The sequence below is a fragment of the Engystomops pustulosus genome, chromosome 8, assembly GCF_040894005.1.
Source record: "Engystomops pustulosus chromosome 8, aEngPut4.maternal, whole genome shotgun sequence".
Lineage (NCBI taxonomy): Eukaryota > Metazoa > Chordata > Amphibia > Anura > Leptodactylidae > Engystomops > Engystomops pustulosus.
The window spans coordinates 5,540,516-5,561,513 of record NC_092418.1 but is presented as its reverse complement, the minus strand read 5'-3'; the positions used below and the strand labels follow the sequence as shown (position 1 = coordinate 5,561,513).

The 20,998-nt window shown below is 43.4% G+C and overlaps 2 protein-coding genes across 2 annotated transcripts in view; one reads left to right on the top strand and one right to left on the bottom strand.

Annotated features, from left to right (window-relative positions):
* The window catches only part of LOC140076270 (serine protease 33-like), a 31,214-nt gene extending 25,125 nt beyond the window's left edge, over positions 1-6,089 (top strand). The window contains exon 5 of the mRNA XM_072122822.1: positions 5,605-6,089. Coding sequence (XP_071978923.1) covers positions 5,605-5,862 — 258 coding nt within the window. The 3' untranslated portion in view covers positions 5,863-6,089. The remainder of the gene's footprint in view (positions 1-5,604) is intronic.
* Positions 6,090-7,105: 1,016 nt separating this feature from the next.
* On the bottom strand, positions 7,106-10,524 carry LOC140075687 (serine protease 27-like). Its single transcript, XM_072121860.1, has 4 exons — positions 10,376-10,524; positions 8,627-8,901; positions 8,383-8,546; positions 7,106-7,480 (listed from the first exon to the last, which is right to left on the bottom strand). The coding sequence occupies exons 1-4, from the start codon at positions 10,522-10,524 to the stop codon at positions 7,106-7,108; spliced, it is 963 nt and encodes a 320-aa protein (XP_071977961.1).
* Between the last annotated feature and the right edge of the window lie 10,474 nt (positions 10,525-20,998).

The window sequence follows — 20,998 nt, the reverse complement described above, 5'->3', positions numbered from 1 at the left end:
TGTATATATGACTGTGTGTTACTATTTGTATGTATGACTGTGTGTATGACTATATGTATGACTGTGTGTTACTGTATGTATGTATGACTGTGTGTATTACTATATGTATGTATGACTGTGTGTTACTATATGTATGTATGACTGTGTGTATGACTATATGTATGTATGACTGTGTGTATGACTATGTGTTACTATATGTATGTATGACTGTGTGTTACTATATGTATGACTGTGTGTATGGCTATATCTATCTATGTAGGACTGTGTATTACGGTGTAGATGATTACGTATGTTTAAAGGTATTTATTAATATGAATATATGTATGTGTGTATGACTGTAAGTACATGTGTATGTCTCAATGTATGTAGTGTATGATTGCATCCTGTGTCATGTAGTGTATGTATGATGTGCCATGTACTGTATGTATGATGTGTCATGTAGTGTGTGTATGATGTGCCATGTACTGTATGTATGATGTGTCATGTATGATGTGCCATGTACTGTATGTATGATGTGCCACGTACTGTATGTATGATGTGTCATGTATGATGTGTCATGTACTGTATGTATGATGTGTCATGTACTGTATGTATGTTGTGTCATGTATGATGTGCCATGTACTGTATGTATGATGTGTCATGTACTGTATGTATGATGTGCCATGTACTGTATGTATGATGTGTCATGTACTGTATGTATGATGTGTCATGTAGTGTGTGTATGATGTGCCATGTACTGTATGTATGATGTGTCATGTACTGTATGTATGATGTGCCATGTACTGTATGTATGATGTGCCATGTACAGTATGTATGATGTGTCATGTACTGTATGTATGATGTGTCATGTACCGTATGTATGATGTGTCATGTACTGTATGTATGATGTGCCATGTACTGTATGTATGATGTGTCATGTACTGTATGTATGATGTGTCATGTATGATGTGCCATGTACTTTATGTATGATGTGTCATGTACTGTATGTGTGATGTGCCATGTACTGTATGTATGATGTGTCATGTACTGTATGTATGTGCCATGTACTGTATGTATGATGTGTCATGTATGATGTGCCATGCACTGTATGTATGATGTGCCATGCACTGTATGTATGATGTGCCATGCACTGTATGTATGATGTGCCATGTACTTTATGTATGATGTGTCATGTACTGTATGTGTGATGTGCCATGTACTGTATGTATGATGTGTCATGTACTGTATGTATGTGCCATGTACTGTATGTATGATGTGTCATGTATGATGTGTCATGTACTGTATGTATGATGTGTCATGTAGTGTGTGTATGATGTGCCATGTACTGTATGTGTGATGTGCCATGTATGATGTGCCATGTACTGTATGTATGATGTGCCATGTACTGTATGTATGATGTGTCATGTATGATGTGTCATGTACTGTATGTATGATGTGTCATGTACCGTATGTATGATGTGTCATGTACTGTATGTATGATGTGTCATGTATGATGTGCCATGTACTGTATGTATGATGTGTCATGTACTGTATGCATGATGTGTCATGTATGATGTGTCATGTACTGTATGTATAATGTGTCATGTACTGTATGTATGATGTGCCATGTACTGTATGTATGATGTGTCATGTACCGTATGTATGATGTGTCATGTACCGTATGTATGATGTGTCATGTACCGTATGTATGATGTGTCATGTACCGTATGTATGATGTGTCATGTATGATGTGTCATGTACTGTATGTATGATGTGTCATGTATGATGTGTCATGTACTGTATGTATGATGTGTCATGTACCGTATGTATGATGTGTCATGTACTGTATGTATGATGTGTCATGTACCGTATGTATGATGTGTCATGTACCGTATGTATGATGTGTCATGTACTGTATGTATGATGTGTCATGTATGATGTGCCATGTACTGTATGTATGATGTGCCATGCACTGTATGTATGATGTGCCATGCACTGTATGTATGATGTGCCATGCACTGTATGTATGATGTGCCATGTACTTTATGTATGATGTGTCATGTACTGTATGTGTGATGTGCCATGTACTGTATGTATGATGTGTCATGTACTGTATGTATGTGCCATGTACTGTATGTATGATGTGTCATGTATGATGTGTCATGTACTGTATGTATGATGTGTCATGTAGTGTGTGTATGATGTGCCATGTACTGTATGTGTGATGTGCCATGTATGATGTGCCATGTACTGTATGTATGATGTGCCATGTACTGTATGTATGATGCGTCATGTATGATGTGTCATGTACTGTATGTATGATGTGTCATGTACCGTATGTATGATGTGTCATGTACTGTATGTATGATGTGTCATGTATGATGTGCCATGTACTGTATGTATGATGTGTCATGTACTGTATGCATGATGTGTCATGTATGATGTGCCATGTACTGTATGTATGATGTGCCATGTACTGTATGTATGATGTGCCATGTACTGTATGTATGATGTGTCATGTACCGTATGTATGATGTGTCATGTACCGTATGTAATGATGTGTCATGTACCGTATGTATGATGTGTCATGTATGATGTGTCATGTACTGTATGTATGATGTGTCATGTATGATGTGTCATGTACTGTATGTATGATGTGTCATGTACCGTATGTATGATGTGTCATGTACTGTATGTATGATGTGTCATGTACCGTATGTATGATGTGTCATGTACCGTATGTATGATGTGTCATGTACTGTATGTATGATGTGTCATGTATGATGTGCCATGTACTGTATGTATGATGTGTCATGTACTGTATGTATGATGTGTCATGTATGATGTGCCATGTACTGTATGTATGATGTGTCATGTACTGTATGTATGTGCCATGTACTGTATGTATGATGTGTCATGTACTGTATGTATGTGCCATGTACTGTATGTATGATGTGTCATGTATGATGTGCCATGCACTGTATGTATGATGTGTCATGTATGATGTGCCATGTACTGTATGTATGATGTGTCATGTACTGTATGTATGTGCCATGTACTGTATGTATGATGTGTCATGTACTGTATGTATGATGTGTCATGTACTGTATGTATGATGTGCCATGTACTGTATGTATGATGTGCCATGTACTGTATGTATGATGTGTCATGTACTGTATGTATGATGTGTCATGTACTGTATGATGTGTCATGTACTGTATGTATGATGTGACATGTACTGTATGTATGATGTGTCATGTACTGAATGTATAATGTGTCATGTGCTGTATGTATGATGTGCCATGTGCTGTATGTATGATGTGTCATGTACTGAATGTATAATGTGTCATGTACCATATGTATATGATGTGACATGTACTGTATGTATGATGTGACATGTGCTGTATGTATGTATGTGCCATGTACTGTATGTATGATGTGTCATGTGCTGTATGTATGATGTGTCATGTACTGAATGTATAATGTGTCATGTACCATATGTATATGATGTGCCATGTACTGTATGTATGATGTGTCATGTACTGTATGTATAATGTGTCATGTACTGTATGTATGATGTGCCATGTACTGTATGTATGATGTTTCATGTACTGTATGTATGATGTGTCATGTACCGTATGTATGATGTGTCATGTACTGTATGTATGATGTGTCATGTACCGTATGTATGATGTGTTATGTACTGTATGTATGATGTGTCATGTATGATGTGCCATGTACTGTATGTATGATGTGCCATGTACCGTATGTATATGATGTGCCATGTATTGTATGTATGATGTGCCATGTACTGTACGTATGATGTGCCATGTACTGTATGTATGATGTGTCATGTATGATGTGCCATGTACTGTATGTATGATGTATCATGTACTGTATGAATGATGTGTCATGTACTGTATGTGTCATGTGCTGTATGTATGATGTGTCATGTGCTGTATGTATGATGTGTCATGTATTGTATGTATGATGTGCCATGTACTCTATGTATGATGTGTCATGTATGATGTGCCATGTACTGTATGAATGATGTGCCTTGTACTGTACGTATGATGTGCCATGTACTGTATGTATGATGTATCATGTACTGTATGTATGTGTCATGTACTGTATGTATGATGTGCCATGTACTGTATGTATGATGTATCATGTACTGTATGAATGATGTGCCTTGTACTGTACATATGATGTGCCATGTACTGTATGTATGATGTATCATGTACTGTATGTATGTGCCATGTACTGTATGTATGATGTGCCATGTACTGTATGTATGATGTGTCATGTATGATGTGCCATGTACTGTATGTATGATGTATCATGTACTGTATGAATGATGTGTCATGTACTGTATGTGTCATGTACTGTATGCATGATGTGTCATGTACTGTATGTATGATGTGTCATGTATTGTATGTATGATGTGCCATGTACTCTATGTATGATGTGTCATGTATGATGTGCCATGTACTGTATGTATGATGTATCATGTACTGTATGTATGATGTGTCATGTATTGTATGTATGATGTATCATGTACTGTATGAATGATGTGTCATGTACTGTATGTGTCATGTACTGTATGTATGATGTGTCATGTACTATATGTATGATGTGTCATGTACTGTATGTTTGATGTGCCATGTACTGTATGTATGATCTGCCATGTACTGTATGTATGATGTGCCATGTACTGTATGTATGATGTGCCATGTACTGTATGTATGATGTGCCATGTACTGTATGTATGATGTGTCATGTACTGTATGTTTGATGTGCCATGTACTGTATGTTTGATGTGCCATGTACTGTATGTACGATGTGCCATGTACTGTATGTATGATGTGTCATTTACTGTATGTATGATGTGTCATGTATTGTATGTATGATGTGCCATGTACTCTATGTATGATGTGTCATGTATGATATGCCATGTACTGTATGTATGATGTGCCACGTACTGTATGTATGATGTGTCATGTACTGTATGTATGATGTGTCATGTACTGTATGTATGATGTGCCATGTACCGTATGTATGATGTGTCATGTACCGTATGTATGATGTGTCATGTACTGTATGTATGATGTGCCATGTACTGTATGTATGATGTGCCATGCACCGTATGTATGATGTGCCATGTACCGTATGTATGATGTGTCATGTACTGTATGTATGATGTGTCATGTATTGTATGTATGATGTGTCATGTACTGTATGTATGATGTGTCATGTATTGTATGTATGATGTGCCATGCACCGTATGTATGATGTGCCATGTACTGTATGTATGATGTGCCATGTACTGTATGTATGATGTGCCATGTACTGTATGTATGATGTGTCATGTACTGTATGTATGATGTGTCATGTACTGTATGTATGATGTGTCATGTACTGTATGTATGATGTGTCATGTATTGTATGTATGATGTGTCATGTACTGTATGTATGATGTGTCATGTATTGTATGTATGATGTGCCATGTACTGTATGTATGAATATATCGTTCATGTTGCTGTTTTATATTGTGATTACAACCTTTAGATGTGACTCCTCCCTCTTTCCCATGTGACTTATGGTGCCCGTTTCTTGCCTCCGCAGGGAGACTCCGGGGGTCCTCTGGTCTGTAAGGTGAATGGGTATTGGTACCAGGTTGGCATCGTGAGCTGGGGGGACGACTGTGCCCTTCCAAACCGGCCGGGGGTCTACACCTATGTCCCTACCTATGAGTCTTGGATCAACTATTACAGGAGCCAGCCTTCATCCTTCTCCTCATCTGCTCCCAGACTGGGGGTCCCACTGCTGCGTATGGTCTACCTGATGTTATTTCCCATGATCCTCTGCCTGTGCAGCCCTTGATGCCATCAGTCACTGCTCCGACAATGAACTGATAAACTGGATACTTTACCAAAAGGGGAACATTTCATCTCCTCCGAATCAGCATCATCCTCATTGTATCTCATCATCATCATCCATCATCATCCATCATCATCCATCATCATCCATCATCATCCATCATCATCCATCATCTTCTTCTCATTTATTTAGTGTCCTTATCCTTGCGTCTCTCCATCCCCCTCATCATTGTGTCTCCTAATCAGTTTGTATGTAAGTGGATACAATGTAACACTAATAATAATATTTATAAATGTGTATTTATTGTTATACATAGAACCTTGTGTGTTTATAATCTCATAAATAAATCTATTTCCAGATTCTTATTCCTGCATTTATTACCCAGACATCACAAAGACATTACCCAGACATTACCCAGACATTGGGGGTCATTTACTAAGGGCCCGATTTGCGTTTTCCCGACGTGTTACCCGAATATTTCCGATTTGCGCCGATTTCCCTGGGATTTTGGCGCACGCGATCGGATTGTGGCGCATCGGCGCCGGCATGCGCGCGACTGAAATCGGGGGGCGTGGCCGAACGAAAACCCGACGTATTCGGAAAAAACGCCGCATTTAAAAACGGAAAATGTGTCGCGGAGCTTGCACTTACCTTCACTCAGCCGGGCTCGGTGTATTCCAGTGCGTTCCGATGCTCTTCAGCACAGCAGCGCCACCTGGTGGACAGCGGAGGAACTGCCTTAGTGAATCCCGGCTGGACCCGAATCCAGCGCAGAGAACGCGCCGCTGGATCGCGAATGGACCGGGTAAGTAAATCTACCCCATTACCCGTAAGGCCCCTAGAGGTCTTCAGTATCTCCAGGAAGGGAAATCATAATGTACAAAACCTCACACCTTATTTATTCGCACAGTCCTCACCCCTTATTCCTTATGTACAGACCACATCCTATTCATATAATTCCTACAGCTGAAGGTTTGCTACATTTGCGCCTGGATACATTGTCATCCCAGAGGATTGCCAGGACCTGATACAATGTAACAAACCCTCAACCTTAAACGATGGATTTTGCCATCACATCTGCAGATTCATTTTGCAGTAAATTATGGGAATTCTTAGGTCAGCTATGATGCCCTCGTATCCCCTGCCCAGGCAGATTTGTCATAGTCCCAGTGGAATAGAGAGACGTCCATTTGGAGGGTCAGGGATCTGGCTGGACGGAGGGAATGATGGGGGCGCGGAGGTGGGATCACAGCAGGAGCCATGAGCACAGCAGGGACACCATGAGGAGACCCATAGACCAGACCTGAGAGGACGCTCCACCATCTGTGGTGCCGTTAGTCATGGTCACCCTGGATGTGGAATGTCCTCCTGCCACTCTGGACGTGGCACCACCGGTCAGTGGCTTCAGTGTATTGGGGGCTTCAGTGGTGCTGGATCCAGTCGTCCCCCCACTGCTATATGGCAGAGAGGGCACATACTGCAGGAGCCAGGACTGGTAGTATTGGACCCTGGTGTAGACGCCTGGACGGTTTCCCACGGCACATCCATCGCCCCAACTGGTGACGCCAAGTTGAAGCCAAACGCCATTCACCTTGCACACGAGCGGTCCGCCAGAGTCGCCCTACAAACATACAGGGTCAGAGGTCAGCCTGGTGCCCCACAACCAGAGAGCTCCTAACAAGACATACTGGTGCCCATGTGTGATCTCCAAACACGGGAGAGCCTCAGCCACTAGGTGCCAATGTATGTCCAGGGGCAAATCGAGATAATGTAGAGTAAACACATGGGCACTACCACAGCATGGACACTAATATATCTGATAATACTGCAGGCTACTACTAAGATACTACTACTAAAGATGCTACATGGGTACTTCTGATACTACTGCCTTCAGGGCACTACTAGAGACATGGGCACTACTATATCAGAGCCTGTTGCATGGCACTACTAATGATCTGCGTAGTATCTGGGTACTACTAGATCTGATACTACAACAAGGCACTACTAAGGATGTAGGCACTATATTGGCACTACTATATCTGTGATTACTGTGATGCACTACTAAAGCTATGGGTACTTGTATGTCTGATACTAATATAGGGCACTACTAAGGATGTGGGTACTACATGGGTAATACAATGTCTGATACTACTATAGGGCACTCTAAGGATGTGGCTATTATACAGGTATTATGATATTAGAGACTACTGTATGACACTACTAATGATGTGGGTAGTATTTGGGCACTAATATATAAGAGACTACTAAGGATTTGGGTACCACTATAGCAGGTAACATCAGTGTATTCCTCCAGCAGTGCCCATACGGTGCCCAGAGTGGCCCTGCCCAGATCCCCACATTTTACAAGATAATTCTTACATATAAAAGATTCTGAGCATGAAAACCCCCCCAGAATATCTACACCAGGGAATCGGGCAGATAACCTGCTACTGCCCCCTGCTGGTAGTGCATGGATTGACTGTCCTGAGCAGCCGTACACTCCACCCCGGTGTCTCCTCGTACCTGACACGAGTCCTTCTTCCCCTCCTGGTAGCCGGCACAGATCATGTCCTCCTGGATGAGACTAGACTTGAAGGCTGGAGCAGAGCCGTACATGGCCTCACAGTTTGTGTTGTCTATCAGCGCCACCTCCACCTCCTGTAGAGTTTGGGGGGCACCGAGGGGCACTGTGGGGGAGAAGAAGAACATGGCTGGTGTGAGCATCTACCCCAGCACCATCCTGCCCCTTGTGAGACCTTTGCTTTACCTCCTTGTGCCACATCCCCCCATCCGGTGGTCCAGCACATGGTCCCTCCTGGCATCTTTACTGCTTGGGATGGAAGACACACGGGGAGGATGTAAGATGTAAAACTTACAGGTTTCTCCAGTTCCAGCAAAGCAATGTCTCCGCTGGAGCCCTCACTTACAAAGTCGGGGTGAATAATTATTTGCTGCACCTTTCTGGACACTATTTGGGGGTCCAGGAGGTTTGATAACTGGTGCGCCCCAAGATAGACCGTGTACAATGAGACATTCAGAGGTCTGTGGTGAGAGGGAAGACAAGAAGGTAACAATAGGCTCCTGTATTATAATAATAACAATAGAAAACAACTCGCTGATACAATGTAACTGCAAAACAGAAATGGTAACATAAAGGTTCCGTGAAAAAAAATTCGGGAACACGACCTTCACAGATACGTTACACTGAATCATCCTGTACATTGTCCACTGCAACGATTTCCGAATCTTTGATACAAAATATATTTATGTAAATCTTTAATTTGTTGTTAAAAACACTAAAAACTGTTTAAAAAAAAAGAATCAAAGAACTTTATCGCCAAGGATTTTACAACGTATTTACAAGCTGCGGGGGAGCCCAAATATAAACTTCCCAGAAAATGTTCATTCAAAAGTTCAAGAGTTTTGTGCCCACATAATGGGGGTCATTTACTGAGGACCCGATTCGCGTTTTCCCGACATGTTACCCGAATATTTCCGATTTGCTCCGATAGGCTCGTTCATTCCGGCGGGCCTCGGCGGACTTCAGCGCAGCAGCGACACCTGGTGGATGGCGGAGGAACTACCTTAGTGAATCAACAGAAGAGCCGAATCCACCGCACAGAATGCGCCGCTGGATCGCGAATGGACCGGGTAAGTAAATCTGCCCCATTCTGTCTGTGGTGTCTTCTGTGTGTTTGAGGGTCTGGAAACTGAATCCCCCTTCATTGTGTTAATAGAGTCCATAACATCCACTTGTTTAGGAATATTTACGGCTAAAACTAAATCCAAGACCTGGAACTGTAGATATTTTATGACATCTAATTCTTTAGGGTTAGACTGGACCCATGGCGGTGCCTAAAAGATAAAACCTTACTATGTGCCCTCCCCCCATTCCCCAGGGATATTGGGATATTATTCATCTTATTATTTGAGCCCCTAAGATCCGAACTATCACAATTATTTTTCCAAAATTAATTTGAATTAATTAGTTGTTCACGAATGAATAGTTTGGGATAAATCTTGGCCAATTTGATAAAATTCATATTGGAATTTTAAAAATGTATTAGCTCTGATATAATAGTGAGAAAAAGTACAAACACAGGGATTACCATGTACACAGGGATTACCATGTACACAAGGATTACTATGTACATAGGGATTACCATGTACACAAGGATTACCATGTACACAGGGATTACCATGTACACAGGGATTACCATGTACACAAGGATTACAATGTACACAGGGATTACCATGTACACAGGGATTACCATGTACATAGGGATTACCATGTACACAAGGATTACCATGTACACAAGGATTACCATGTACACAGGGATTACCATGTACACAGGGATTACCATGTACATAGGGATTACCATGTACACAAGGATTACCATGTACATAGAGATTACCATGTACATAGGGATTACCATGTTCATAGGGATTACATTATGTGTAGACATTACTGGTGATATAGGACTTTCTAATATATAGACGATCACCATGAACTTACGTGGAGAAGCAGTGAGCTGCGGTCAGCACCCAGGTGTCGGTGACCAGGGATCCCCCACAGTGGGGGGCGCCTTTGAGCTGCAGGCTGATCTGCCAGGGCCATTCACCTGGCACCGAGTCCAATCCCCCCACAATCCTCTCCGAGATCATCGGCTTCCCACACCCTGATACATCCAGAGAGGAGAAGATATTATAGTGATGGCACATGAACGGTGGGAAACATCAGGAACAAGTGAGGAGATTCTTACCTCCCAGACCCCGAATCCCCCTCAATCCTGGGAAAACAAGAAAATGGGACAAGACAATCAGAAACATGAGGATAAGGAGGAGAAGGATAAAGATAGGACGATAGTGGAGAAGAGAAGGAGGATAGTGGAGAAGAGAAGGAGGATAGTGGAGAAGAGAAGGAGGATAGTGGAGAAGAGAAGGAGGATAGTGGAGAAGAGAAGGAGGATAGTGGAGAAGAGAAGGAGGATAGTGGAGAAGAGAAGGAGCATAGTGGAGAAGAGAAGGAGGATAGTGGAGAAGAGAAGGAGGATAGTGGAGAAGAGAAGGAGGATAGTGGAGAAGAGAAGGAGGATAGTGGAGAAGAGAAGGAGGAGGATAGTGGAGAAGAGAAGGAGGAGGAAAGTGGAGAAGAGAAGGAGCATAGTGGAGAAGAGAAGGAACATAGTGGAGAAGAGAAGGAGGAGGATAGTGGAGAAGAGAAGGAGCATAGTGGAGAAGAGAAGAAGCATAATGGAGAAGAGAAGGAGGAGGATAGTGGAGAAGAGAAGGAGCATAGTGGAGAAGAAGAGAAGGAGGAGCATAGTGGAGAAGAGAAGGATCATAGTGGAGAAGAGAAGGAGGAGGATAGTGGAGAAGAGAAGGAGGATAGTGGAGAAGAGAAGGAGGAGGATAGTGGAGAAGAGAAGGAGGAGGAAAGTGGGGAAGAGAAGGAGCATAGTGGAGAAGAGAAGGAACATAGTGGAGAAGAGAAGGAGGAGGATAGTGGAGAAGAGAAGGAGCATAGTGGAGAAGAGAAGAAGCATAATGGAGAAGAGAAGGAGGAGGATAGTGGAGAAGAGAAGGAGCATAGTGGAGAAGAAGAGAAGGAGGAGCATAGTGGAGAAGAGAAGGAGGAGGATAGTGGAGAAGAGAAGGAGCATAGTGGAGAAGAGAAGGAGCATAGTGGAGAAGAGAAGGAACATAGTGGAGAAGAGAAGGAGGAGGATAGTGGAGAAGAGAAGGAGCATAGTGGAGAAGAGAAGAAGCATAATGGAGAAGAGAAGGAGGAGGATAGTGGAGAAGAGAAGGAGCATAGTGGAGAAGAAGAGAAGGAGGAGCATAGTGGAGAAGAGAAGGAGGAGGATAGTGGAGAAGAGAAGGAGCATAGTGGAGAAGAGAAGGAGCATAGTGGAGAAGAGAAGGAGGAGGATAGTGGAGAAGAGAAGGAGCATAGTGGAGAAGAGAAGGGGCATAGTGGAGAAGAGAAGGAGGAGGATAGTGGAGAAGAGAAGGAGCATAGTGGAGAAGAGAAGGAGCATAGTGGAGAAGAGAAGGAGCATAGTAAAGAAGAGAAGGAGGAGGATAGTGGAGAAGAGAAGGAGCATAGTGGAGAAGAGAAGGAGGAGGATAGTGGATAAGAGAAGGAGGATAGTGGAGAAGAGAAGGAACATAGTGGAGAAGAGAAGGAGCATAGTGGAGAAGAGAAGGAGGAGGATAGTGGAGAAGAGAAGGAGCGTAGTGGAGAAGATAAGGAGCATAGTGGAGAAGAGAAGGAGGAGAATAGTGTAGAAGAGAAGGAGCATAGTGGAGAAGAGAAAGAGCATAGTGGAGAAGAGAAGAGGAGGATAGTGTAGAAGAGAAGGAGCATAGTGGAGAAGAGAAAGAGCATAGTGGAGAAGAGAAGGAGCATAGTGGAAAAGAGAAGAATCATAGTGGAGAAGAGAAGGAGCATAGTGGAGAAGAGAAGGAGGAGGATAGTGGAGAAGAGAAGGAGCATAGTGGAGAAGAGAAGGAGGAGGATAGTGGAGAAGAGAAGGAGCATAGTAAAGAAGAGAAGGAGGAGGATAGTGGAGAAGAGAAGGAGCATAGTGGAGAAGAGAAGGAGCATAGTGGAGAAGAGAAGGAGGAGGGTAGTGGAGAAGAGAAGGAGCATAGTGGAGAAGAGAAGGAGCATAGTGGAGAAGAGAAGGAGGAGGATAGTGGATAAGAGAAGGAGGAGGATAGTGGAGAAGAGAAGGAGGAGGATAGTGGAGAAGAGAAGGAGCATAGTGGAGAAGAGAAGGAGCATAGTGGAGAAGAGAAGGAGGAGGATAGTGTAGAAGAGAAGGAGCATAGTGGAGAAGAGAAAGAGCATAGTGGAGAAGAGAAGGAGCATAGTGGAAAAGAGAAGAAGCATAGTGGAGAAGAGAAGGAGGAGGATAGTGGAGAAGAGAAGGAGCATAGTGGAGAAGAGAAGGGGCATAGTGGAGTAGAGAAGGAGGAGGATAGTGGAGAAGGGAAGGAGCATAGTGGAGAAGAGAAGGAGCATAGTGGAGAAGAGAAGGAGGAGGATAGTGGAGAAGAGAAGGAGCATAGTGGAGAAGAGAAGGAGGAGGATAGTGGATAAGAGAAGGAGGAGGATAGTGGAGAAGAGAAGGAGCATGGTGGAGAAGAGAAGGAGCATAGTGGAGAAGAGAAGGAGGAGGATAGTGGAGAAGAGAAGGAGCATAGTGGAGAAGAGAAGGAGGAGGGTAGTGTAGAAGAGAAGGAGCATATTGGAGAAGAGAAAGAGCATAGTGGAGAAGAGAAGGAGCATAGTGGATAAGGAGGAGGATAGTGGAGAAGAGAAGGAGGAGGATAGTGGAGAAGAGAAAGAGGATAGTGGAGAAGAGAAGGAGGATAGTGGAGAAGAGAAGGAGCATAGTGGAGAAGAGAAGGAGGATAGTGGAGAAGAGAAGGAGCATAGTGGAGAAGAGAAGGAGGATAGTGGAGAAGAGAAGGAGCATAGTGGAGAAGAGAAGGAGGATAGTGGAGAAGAGAAGGAGCATAGTGGAGAAGAGAAGGAGGATAGTGGAGAAGAGAAGGAGCATAGTGGAGAAGAGAAGGAGGAGGATAGTGGAGAAGAGAAGGGGGATAGTCTGGAGGAGCAGATATGCAAATATGTTTTCCTGGAAATCCCAGAATCCCTGAGAAAGCCTCAATGGCTGTAAGTTATCACACACCTATACTGTAGGTCACTTTAATTGGCAAAAATTTTGTAAAGAGAACTTCTACTTCATGACCCTACGAGGAGGATAGTGAGGAGGATGAAGAGGACAGTGAGGAAGATGATGAGGATAGTGAGGAGGATGAAGAGGATAGTGATGAGGAGGATGAGGATAATGAGGAGGATGAAGAGGATAGTGATGAGGTGGATAGTGAGGAGGATGAAGAGGATAGTGATGATGATGAAGAGGATAGTGATGAGGAGGATGAGGATAGTGATGAGGAGGATGAGGAGGATAGTGATGAGGAGGATGAGGACAGTGATGAAGAGGATGAGGTTAGTGAGGAGGATGATGAGGTTAGTGATGAGGATGATGAGCATAGTGATGAGGATGACTTATATAGCGATGAGGATGATGAGGATAGTGATGAGGAGGATGAGGATAGTGATGAGGATGATGAGGATGGTGTGGATGAAAGATATGGAGGAATGCATCTCGGGTCAGCGGAGGTTCTAGTTGGTTGTGGACCTCAGGCTCTTACCTTGATGTGTGAGAAGTGTGAGGAGCAGGAGAAGCTTCTTCATGTTGTGATGTCCTCTTGATGTCCTCATGTGATATCCTCTTGGTGTCCCGGTGTCTCTCTATGTTACGGACGTGGCGCTGACCAGATATATATGGAGCCTTAAGCTGCAGGACCGGTTCTGTGTGGGTCATGTCTGCAGGGTCCCACAGATTTTCGGATTGTTTTTGGCCTTGGGAGGTGACAATGGTCATAGGAGGGGAAGGTCCGTGAAATGTCGGATCAGCCATGGGGCTGGTGCACTGCCTGGAGCACTCAGGGGTCACTGGTGCTGCTGACCTCTACATCGTGCTCTACACTGCAGCTCAGCTCCACTATCACACATCATCTTCTCTTTTCTCGCTGCATTTATGAAAGTTAATAAAGTTTATTATCATCCAGGAGGAAGCGGGACACATGGAGGAGCCATTTAACAGCCGGAAAACCATAAAATTTAGCGTAAAACATGAAGTGAGAAATGGATTCTCTGGATATTGGAGCGGCCGTGAGATGTTACTATACACGTGACTAGTGATGTCATGACCCCGGGGCTCCGGCAGGTAAGTTCCTGGTAATAATCCATTATGAATGGTGGAAGCACCGGAGCAGTCACAGGTTTTATTACGTGGGGAGAAGCAGAAACACGGATAGGTTATTTACGTCTAATATCTATGAACCATTCCTGATGATGAGGACCCCCCGGACCCCTGAGTAGCCAACAGTCACAGTGTCCAATGTAGTAACAATGTCCTCACAGTACCCAATACTGGGTACCCGTGGCCATTCTGGTGCGTTCTTCTGCATTACCTGCTGGGGTTTAGCTCTCTGTGATAATTATTATCCTATCAGGAGGGTCCGGGCTCCATCTGGTGCTGGTTCTGGCTTTCAGCCTTTGCTGGGTATTGTTGGATCTTCAGCTTCTCCCGGGCTCGGTTCTGTTGGAACATCTGTACTTTCTAGTATCTTTATTGTAAAACAAGTTCCCAGCTGCCCCCCTAATAAGTACGGGGGAGGTGGGGGCTCTGCTCTCCTAAGTGGTTTGACTCTTCACTTCTTAGAACAAAAATCCAAAAAGATAAGCAGCGCACGAAAAAGAAAGTGGGTACGTTAATCACCCCCAGTGTTACGTTTCGGGTCCTGTTCAGAATCTTTCCTCAAGCCAAGTGTCACGGATACGAGCTCATGTCATACACATCATGTACAATATCATGGGATCAGATACAAATGTTTACACTAATGTAAATACAAAGTATATCATGTGACCATCGTGTTCTCAGAAACAACTTTACTCTCTACTTCAGACATCGCTCTGGTTACATGATGTCCATGAAGTAGTGAAATAACAAACAGTATATTGCACAGTGGATCGCGGATCGCACTTTCTTCAGACTGTGTAACTTTTTCGGGGATTGAAATCGGTAGTCAGGCCATCGGACGATCCAACTAATTTGGACTGAGCACCACACCCTACTATGCCTGCAATCTGCCCTGCGCCACAATTTGGGGCATGTGCACAATTCCTTGTGATCAGAGGACTTCACAGTTATCTATTGTGCATCATAATTTGGCGCATGCGCAAAATTCTTTAAGATCAGTGGACTATTTGATTGAATGTATTATCCGCCATATTGTTTATGGGTATCAATGCCCTCACTATTATATATGTTATAGAAAAGGGCAGGAGGTCAGGCAAAGCCGCTAACCGGATGCCCGCCTTGACCTGAGGGAAAAGTAGACCGGGTTACGGTTTAGGAGGGGTTATTGGGGGATGCGAGGGGTTACAGTGGGGAAATGATGTCAGAGTGGGTGGGCAGTAGTTAATAAAATTTAGGGACTCACCCTTGCAAGTTCCTTTTGGACTCTGGCGCCAAAAAAGAGATGCCGGCCCGCCCTGATTGGAAGAAACTTGTCACGCAGCCGTAAGATAAGGCCTTTGAGGGGGATTCTAGGAGGAAAATTTGCACAAGAGGATGGTTATGGTTATCTGCGACATATTTGTCAACTCCCAAACCGGTGGGGGTAAGCAAGTAACGGTTAGAATTAGCATTGCGAGTCACCCCTCTTGGGGCTTGTCAATTTCGGTCTGTTAATGCACCTTATTTGTTATTGTTAATAAAGTTTATATATTCTGTTTTATATGTTTATATGTTTTGCTGCTGTGGCCTTATTTATCCATCGTCACGCAGTTGTCAGTGTCCATTTCTTGTGGGGAAGTGGGTAATGGTGGGATTAGAAGGTTAAAGGGTAAGTGTGCCTGTGTTTTATCCAGTAGGTCAGAGGATCTCCTATAGATTACAATCCAGCTGGGCTCTCGGATATTCACTCTTTGTACTTATTATTTGTTAGTAGCGATTCTCGTATGTTCAATTACTCTTTTTAGCAGTCGTGGTGAATATCCATACGGGGGAATCAAGCTGAAACATAAAATCTGGGTAGACAGGGTAAACCATCTTGATTTGGCTGCTTACACTGGTTCTTATATAATTCATGGGAGGACACCATTATGGGAGATGACATCTCGTTGACACTGGGTTGGTACTTTTAATGTGATTCTGTGTCGACATCCCTCCGTGTTGTATCTGTAAGAATAGAAAAAAGAATAAGAATAAAAAACATCATTGTTAGTCCCTATATATATATGGGATATTCTAACAATAGAAAAGAAAAGGAGTCAATATTAATTATCCTTCAGTTACATCAATTCTGATAACCAACCGGTCCACCACGTGGTGCTAGACGCCGGGGAGGGTCATCCACCAGCCGTATACTGTGTCACGTACAATATACTGTTTGTTATTTGACAACTTCATGGACATCATGTAACCAGAGCGATGTCTGAAGTAGAGAGAAAAGTTGAATGGTTGAGGACACATGATATTGTCACATGATTTGTATAAAAATGAACAGGATCCGAAACAAAACACTGGGGAAAATAACGTAAAAACTTTCGTTTTACATTTTTCTGCTGCCTATATTTTGGGATTTTTCTCTAGTGTCTTGTTACTTTGTCTGTGGTAAGAGATTCTGTGTAGTTTGTCTGTTCTCTTGTAGTCACTCACCACTTTCCTGTCTGTTCTCTTGTAGTCTCTCACCACTTTCCTGTCTGTTCTCTTGTAGTCTCTCACCACTTTCCTGTCTGTTCTCTTGTAGTCACTCACCACTTTCCTGTCTGTTCTCTTGTAGTCACTCACCACTTTCCTGTCTGTTCTCTTGTAGTCACTCACCACTTTCCTGTCTGTTCTCTTGTAGTCTCTCACCACTATCCTGTCTGTTCTCTTGTAGTCACCTCTTTCCTGTCTGTTCTCTTGTAGTCACTCACCACTTTCCTGTCTGTTCTCTTGTAGTCACTCACCACTTTCCTCTCTGTTCTCTTGTAGTCACTCACCACTTTCCTGTCTGTTCTCTTGTAGTCACTCACCACTTTCCTATCTGTTCTCTTGTAGTCACTCACCACTTTCCTGTCTGTTCTCTTGTAGTCACTCACCACTTTCCTGTCTGTTCTCTTGTAGTCTCTCACCACTATCCTGTCTGTTCTCTTGTAGTCACCTCTTTCCTGTCTGTTCTCTTGTAGTCGCTCACCACTTTCCTGTCTGTTCTCTTGTAGTCACTCACCACTTTCCTCTCTGTTCTCTTGTAGTCACTCACCACTTTCCTGGCTGTTCTCTTGTATTCTCTCACCACTTTCCTGTCTGTTCTCTTGTAGTCACCTCTTTCCTGTCTGTTCTCATGTAGTCACTCACCACTTTCCTGTCTGTTCTCTTGTAGTCACTCACCACTTTCCTGTCTGTTCTCTTGTAGTCACTCACCACTTTCCTATCTGTTCTCTTGTAGTCACTCGCCACTTTCCTGTCTGTTCTCATGTAGTCACTCACCACTTTCCTGTCTGTTCTCTTGTAGTCACTCACCACTTTCCTGTCTGTTCTCTTGTAGTCACCTCTTTCCTGTCTGTTCTCATGTAGTCACTCACCACTTTCCTGTCTGTTCTCATGTAGTCACTCACCACTTTCCTGTCTGTTCTCTTGTAGTCACTCACCTCTTTCCTGTCTGTTCTCTTGTAGTCACCTCTTTCCTGTCTGTTCTCATGTAGTCACTCACCACTTTCCTGTCTGTTCTCATGTAGTCACTCACCACTTTCCTGTCTGTTCTCTTGTAGTCACTCACCACTTTCCTGTCTGTTCTCTTGTAGTCACTCACCACTTTCCTGTCTGTTCTCTTGTAGTCTCTCACCACTTTCCTGTCTGTTCTCTTGTAGTCACCTCTTTCCTGTCTGTTCTCATGTAGTCACTCACCACTTTCCTGTCTGTTCTCATGTAGTCACTCACCACTTTCCTGTCTGTTCTCTTGTAGTCACTCACCACTTTCCTGTCTGTTCTCTTGTAGTCTCTCACCACTTTCCTGTCTGTTCTCTTGTAGTCTCTCACCACTTTCCTGTCTGTTCTCTTGTAGTCACTCACCACTTTCCTGTCTGTTCTCTTGTAGTCACTCACCACTTTCCTGTCTGTTCTCTTGTAGTCACTCACCACTTTCCTGTCTGTTCTCTTGTAGTCTCTCACCACTTTCCTGTCTGTTCTCTTGTAGTCACTCACCACTTTCCTGTCTGTTCTCTTGTAGTCTCTAACCACTTTACTGTCTGTTCTCTTCTAGTCACTCACCACTTTCCTGTCTGTTCTCTTGTAGTCACTCACCACTTTCCTGTCTGTTCTCTTGTAGTCACTCACCACTTTCCTGTCTGTTCTCTTGCAGTCACTCACCACTTTCCTGTCTGTTCTCTTGTAGTCACCTCTTTCCTGTCTGTTCTCATGTAGTCACTCACCACTTTCCTGTCTGTTCTCTTGTAGTCACTCACCACTTTCCTGTCTGTTCTCTTGTAGTCACTCACCACTTTCCTATCTGTTCTCTTGTAGTGACTCGCCACTTTCCTGTCTGTTCTCATGTAGTCACTCACCACTTTCCTGTCTGTTCTCTTGTAGTCACTCACCACTTTCCTGTCTGTTCTCTTGTAGTCACCTCTTTCCTGTCTGTTCTCATGTAGTCACTCACCACTTTCCTGTCTGTTCTCTTGTAGTCACTCACCACTTTCCTGTCTGTTCTCTTGTAGTCACTCACCACTTTCCTATCTGTTCTCTTGTAGTCACTTGCCACTTTCCTGTCTGTTCTCTTGTAGTCACTCACCACTTTCCTGTCTGTTCTCTTGTAGTCACTCACCACTTTCCTGTCTGTTCTCTTGTAGTCACCTCTTTCCTGTCTGTTCTCATGTAGTCACACACCACTTTCCTGTCTGTTCTCATGTAGTCACTCACCACTTTCCTGTCTGTTCTCTTGTAGTCACTCACCACTTTCCTGTCTGTTCTCTTGTAGTCTCTCACCACTTTCCTGTCTGTTCTCTTGTAGTCACCTCTTTCCTGTCTGTTCTCATGTAGTCACTCACCACTTTCCTGTCTGTTCTCATGTAGTCACTCATCACTTTCCTTTCTGTTCTCTTGTAGTCACTCACCACTTTCCTGTCTGTTCTCTTGTAGTCACTCACCACTTTCCTGTCTGTTCTCTTGTAGTCTCTCACCACTTTCCTGTCTGTTCTCTTGTAGTCACTCACCACTTTCCTGTCTGTTCTCTTGTAGTCTCTAACCACTTTACTGTCTGTTCTCTTGTAGTCACTCACCACTTTCCTGTCTGTTCTCTTGTAGTCACTCACCACTTTCCTGTCTGTTCTCTTGTAGTCACTCACTACTTTCCTGTCTGTTCTCTTGTAGTCACTCACCACTTTCCTGTCTGTTCTCTTGTAGTCACTCACCACTTTCCTGTCTGTTCTCTTGTAGTCACTCACCACTTTCCTTTCTGTTCTCTTGTAGTCTCTTACCACTTTCCTGTCTGTTCTCTTGTAGTCACTCACCACTTTCCTGTCTGTTCTCTTGTAGTCTCTTACCACTTTCCTGTCTGTTCTCTTGTAGTCTCTTACCACTTTCCTGTCTGATCTCTTGTAGTCACTCACCACTTTCCTGTCTGTTCTCTTGTAGTCACTCACCACTTTCCAGTCTGTTCTCTTGTAGTCACTCACCACTTTCCTGTCTGTTCTCTTGTAGTCTCTCACCACTTTCCTGTCTGTTTTCTTGTAGTCACTCACGACTTTCCTGTCTGTTTTCATGTAGTCACTCACCACTTTCCGGTATGTTCTCTTGTAGTCACTCACCACTTTCCTGTCCGTTCTCTTGTAGTCACTCACCACTTTCCTGTCTGTTCTCTTGTAGTCTCTAACCACTTTACTGTCTGTTCTCTTGTAGTCACTCACCACTTTCCTGTCTGTTCTCTTGTAGTCACTCACCACTTTCCTGTCTGTTCTCTTGTAGTCACTCACTACTTTCCTGTCTGTTCTCTTGTAGTCACTCACCACTTTCCTGTCTATTCTCTTGTAGTCACTCACCACTTTCCTGTCTGTTCTCTTGTAGTCACTCACCATTTTCCTGTCTGTTCTCTTGTAGTCACTCACCACTTTCCTGTCTGTTCTCTTGTAGTCACCTCTTTCATGTCTGTTCTCATGTAGTCTCTCACCACTTTCCTGTCTGTTCTCTTGTAGTCACTCACCACTTTCCTGTCTGTTCTCTTGTAGTCACTCACCACTTTCCTGTCTGTTCTCTTGTAGTCTCTCACCACTTTCCTGTCTGTTCTCTTGTAGTCACTCACCACTCTCCTGTCTGTTCTCTTGTAGTCACTCACCACTTTCCTGTCTGTTCTCTTGTAGTCACTCACCACTTTCCTGTCTGTTCTCTTGTAGTCACTCACCACTTTCCTGTCTGTTCTCTTATAGTCTCTCACCACTATCCTGTCTGTTCTCTTGTAGTCACCTCTTTCCTGTCTGTTCTCTTGTAGTCACTCACCACTTTCCTGTCTGTTCTCT